This window comes from Oryza glaberrima, chromosome 11, assembly GCF_000147395.1.
Source record: "Oryza glaberrima chromosome 11, OglaRS2, whole genome shotgun sequence".
NCBI lineage: Eukaryota > Viridiplantae > Streptophyta > Magnoliopsida > Poales > Poaceae > Oryza > Oryza glaberrima.
Window position 1 is genome coordinate 23,781,340 of NC_068336.1, and position 4,764 is coordinate 23,786,103.

The 4,764-nt window shown below is 45.4% G+C and overlaps 1 protein-coding gene across 1 annotated transcript; it reads left to right on the plus strand.

Moving 5' to 3' along the window:
• Window positions 1-2,013: 2,013 nt before the first annotated feature.
• On the plus strand, window positions 2,014-4,020 carry LOC127754168 (uncharacterized). Its single transcript, XM_052279642.1, has one exon. The coding sequence runs from the start codon at window positions 2,037-2,039 to the stop codon at window positions 3,645-3,647; it is 1,611 nt and encodes a 536-aa protein (XP_052135602.1). The 5' UTR covers window positions 2,014-2,036; the 3' UTR covers window positions 3,648-4,020.
• Window positions 4,021-4,764: the final 744 nt, after the last annotated feature.

The following is a 4,764-nucleotide window of genomic DNA, read 5'->3' on the forward strand; positions in this document are numbered from 1 at the left end:
AAAGACCAGGACCAGAAAAAACCCATCCAACTTGTGAAGAGCAAGAAATATGGATCATGGATTTTTTTTGGACATCTTTATAAGTGAACCGTTCTAGTCGATTTTTTTTTAAAAAAGGTAGAAATCCTAAATTTTAGGATTGAATTCCAAGGGAATTCTGTTAGGCATATACTCTCTTCATCCTATAATATAAGAGATTTTAGTTCGACGTAATATATCCTAGTACACTGAATATGAATAGATGGTATGTCCAGATTGATAGTGCTAGAATGTCCTTTATATTAGAGCAATTCTACAGTTATTGAGGATACACTATGAGGTATAAAAATTCAGCGTAAATTTTAATACCTCATAGTATCTAGATACTAAGAGGTACTAAATTTATAATAGAAAAAAGGTATTTCATATATCTCTTGAGGAAATGTAAAATTGCTCTTTATATTATGGGACAGATGTACTGTATGCTCTAAACTGAAATAGCCTTGACAACAAATTAACACAGCAGATGAGCCACATCCACGCGACAGCGAACCCAGCGATCGATGGCCTTCGCGTGGTCTTCTTCGGCATCATCGATCGACTCCGGAGACGCGCACGGCCACACGCCACGCCGCCCATCCATCCAACAATTGCCACGCCCTCTCGCATCCCCTCCATTTCTTTTTTGCACCCATCACGATAAGAGCCTCCGGTGAATCCCAGCCATCCGTTTCTAACTCCATAGATTCTGAGGAATGAAGCACCTCGCAAGTCGCAATGGAATCGTGGGTGCATAAATTCATTGACCAAGAGGATTCAAATCATGAATGAATGCAATTGTACTTTTAATATATTTTTAATATATTTTTAGTGAGATCAAGAATATACCGACGTATGTTAACGAGATATTTAACTATGTGTTAATCTTATAAGTGGCAATTAAAGATTTACCGCTGGACTCACGTGTCATATATACGTAGGACCCACGTATCATATATTATACTCCATCCGTTTCTAAATATTTTACGCCGTTGATTTTTTTAAATATGTTTGACTGTTCGTCTTATTTAAAAAATTTAAGTAATTATTAATTATTTTTCTATCATTTGATACTTATATGTATACATGTAGATTTACATTTTTCAAAAGAAAATTTAAATAAAACGAACGGTCCAACATGTACTAAAAAGATAACTATGTCGAATATTTAGAAACGTAGGGAGTAATTGTGAGTGATAAATTTTTAATTGTCACATCTTGAAAGTGGCCATACAAGCAGGTACAATAGCAGGCTATAAGCCAGCTATAAACATATTTTAAAGAGATAAAGGAAGAGAAAGAAGAGCAGCGGGCTACAAATATATAGCCAGCTGCAGCACGGACTTCAAGACGTAATGTGTGTATGATAGGTAGGACCAGATATTAATAGTATAGTAAGCAAGTATCGTATGAATTAGCTATTACTACCTCTGTTCTATAATATAAGGCACAACTACTTTTTTCAGATGTTCCATAATATATGGCGGGCATGCATGTATGCAATTAATTAGTACCTCTTCTTTTATGATTTTTTAAAATCATCCAATCTCAAGATGTCTAATTCTATTGGGTGCATGCATTTTATTTATTAGGGTGATACAAATTAGGAGATGATAATAATTATTTCTTGGTCTTTGGGTTAAGAGTGGTTGTGCCTTATATTTTGGACGGAGAGAGTACATTGGTTATAGATAAATTGGAGCTAATAGTGGGCTATTAATTGGTTTTAAGTATTTACGTGAGTGTGAGTGTAGTGGTGGTGTATTTGCGGTAAAAACCTCCATCGGTTTTCGTATTTTAAAGAAAAAAAATAAAATAAAATCACGCACTCCAACGGTCGCGCCTCCCCGTTTCGCCTCCCGCGCTTTTCCACCTCCCAGCCGATGAGTCACTGACAATCGGGTCAAACCTTCCCAGGGCCCACACGTCGGTGACTGTGAGCATTACTATTTTACCGCGAGTTTGTGGCTGTGGACGCGGATAGAAGCAGTGGAGGAGGTCACGATTCTCTAGGCATCATGGGTAGGAAGAAGAAGCGCCCCGCCGCCGCCGCCGTGGCCGCCGTCGACGAGGAGCCCACGGCGGGTTCTACTTCTTCCGCCGCCGCCGCGGAGGCTGATGGTGGGGATGCCACGGTGATTAATCGTTCGGTGGAGGGAGACGACGGCGGAGAGGAAGCGGTCGCGGTGGAGGAGGAGAGGCGGGAGTCGTCGTCGCCGGAGATGGACGAGGCGGCGGCGGAGAAGGTGAAGGAGATGAATAGGCTTCTCGTCAGGGAGTCCGTCGAGGAGCGGGCGCGCGTTGCCGCGCTCGCCGCGGGCATCGGCGAGCTGGAGGCGGACGCCGGCGCGGTCGCCGACGAGGAACGCGCGGTGCTCCGGGTGGCCCTTGCGGTGAAGCTCGCCGCCGCCTCCGATGAGGCCGCGGCGACGCGCGCGCGCCTCGACGCCGCGCGAGAGTCGCTCGAGGCCGCGGAGGCTGCGGCGGCGCGCGAGGCGGCGGGCCGGGGCGAGGCCGCGGCGCGGCTGGAGGCGGCGGCGGCGGAGAACGGCCGCGCCATGGAGCTCCTCACGACGAAGGAGGCTGAGCTGGCCGCCATCTCCGCCAAGCTCGCTGAATCGGACGCCATGGTGGCCCAACTGGAGGAGCAGAACTCGCAGCTCCGTGCAGAGAGGGGCGAATTGGAGAAGCGACTGGAGGAGACGAAGGCGTCGTCTCGCCGCGTTCACACTCAGAAGACGGAGGTGGAAGAAAGCTTCGAGGAGTTCAAGAAGAACACCGAGAAGCACAAGCAGCAGATGGAGGAGAAGCTTGGGGAAAAAATGGCGGAACTGAAGCTTTTGACCTCCATTAAGACAGAAATGGCGGCGAAGATTGAGTCCTTTGAAGCCGAGCTCTCCATGGCCATGGCTAGGAGTTCGGAGTTGGAGTCAGAGATCGATTCGAGCAAGTCAGAGCTAGCTGCAGCGAAGACAGAGGCAGAGAAGCTTCGATCTGAGGTTGCCGAGATCGACGAGAAGCATCGCATGGCGGAAGCCAAGGTGAATGAGCTCCAGATCGAGATTGAAGAGACGATGAAGACGAAGGATGCAGAAGCATCAGCATTCAGAGCTGACAAGATAACAATGGAGAAAACATTGGAGACACTGAGCTTGGAGATGAAGAAGATTCATGCAGAGAAGGATGCTGCTGCAGCCATGGTTCTTCAGAAATCCGACGAATCTGAAAATCTCAGGGCTGAACTGAAGAATCTCCACAAATCGATCTCCGAGCTCCGCATCCGCTGCAACGATCTCACTGATCACTCCTCTCGCCTCCAAGCTGACAAGAATTCAGTCATGAGAGCTCTGAGCAACGAGAAATCCGAATCCACCAAGCTGAGACTGAAACTCAGGGAGCTCGAGAGCTATGTCAGCAACAAGGACAATGAGATTGGGGTTCTGAATTCTGAAGCTGAGGACAGAGAAGGGATGGTGGATGGCATGAGCAGGCAGTTTGAGCAGCTGCGGATCGCGGCCGCCGAGGCGCATCGGAGGGGGAAGAACGGGGTTTGGACATGGATGTGTCATCCAGCTACCACCACCGTGCTCGCTGCTGCTTCCGTCGTCTACGCTGCTAGTAGACGGTGAACAGTTTGCTCTGATACTGGGGTTTTAATTACTTCTCTTGCTTCAGTATATACAAACTTGAAATAATAACCAGAGGCTTCGACCTTTTGTTACTTTGTTACTATATGATTAACAGTTTGGTGCTATGACATGAAACTGAATTTCTACAGTACTTATTTTAGCTGTATGTGGTACTTTGAGATTGAGTTGCTAATTGCCCAAATTATTCATATTGGGTTCTGTCAGAATTTTTGGCACAGTGTTAGTAGCAGTACAAACTACAATCTGTTGGATGGTAAATTTATGTTTGCTAATTATCATCCTGAAAATAGTGCAGAGGCTGGCCTGAAGTTACATCCTGTAGCATGAATCTCTGTAAGAGTGCCCCAGTGCTGATGACTGGTGCAATATGTGCCAATTGGCACAATTTTTGCTCCCACCAAAGACTATATGCTCATATATCTTATCTGCCATAACTAGAATCCTCAAATCTCTCACAGTTTCAGAAATATACTTATCCAGTTTTCTAGTTGGCAATTTAGCACTCTTCATCCATAAGACATGAAGACAAACACTCTGCTTGACCATGAATATATCATGGTTTCAGTTTCTTCAGACTATGAAACAATGCTTTTCCAAGCAGCAAAGTACATTACAAGTACTAGCTTTCCTTTTGTGCAGATTGATGCATTTTTTAATCATACTACACATTTTAAGCTGTAACAATTATGTATGCTGTTGAAACAATGTACGAGAAGCTCCAGTTGCCTTTGAGAAAGATTTATGTCGAGATCCTTCAGACAATGCAGGCGATGACATCAGGAACTCTTCCTTGGTGAACAGAGCTAATCAGCAATCACCAGCTTGTTCACTGTCTGAGGTTCTCACCTGCTTCTCCGAAAATAGAGTTTCAATCCGTCACCTTCTTGCAGCAGTAAAATGTTTTTTTGTTCTTACAGTCTGTTCACCACAGACAATGTATGGACCTCTGCAATCTGAATCTAGAGCTCATTGAGAAAAACAAGAGCAACCTAAATTCCACTGATTTGGAAATAGAGCATGTACAAGATGCATATGGGCTGGGCCATACATGTGTCAGTTGGGCTACTTCGCTCAACAACCATGATATGTAACAAGA

Bases quoted from the DNA above. Each gene is read 5' to 3' on its own strand.
- LOC127754168 (XM_052279642.1), top strand. From the start codon at position 2,037: ATGGGTAGGAAGAAGAAGCGCCCCGCCGCCGCCGCCGTGGCCGCCGTC.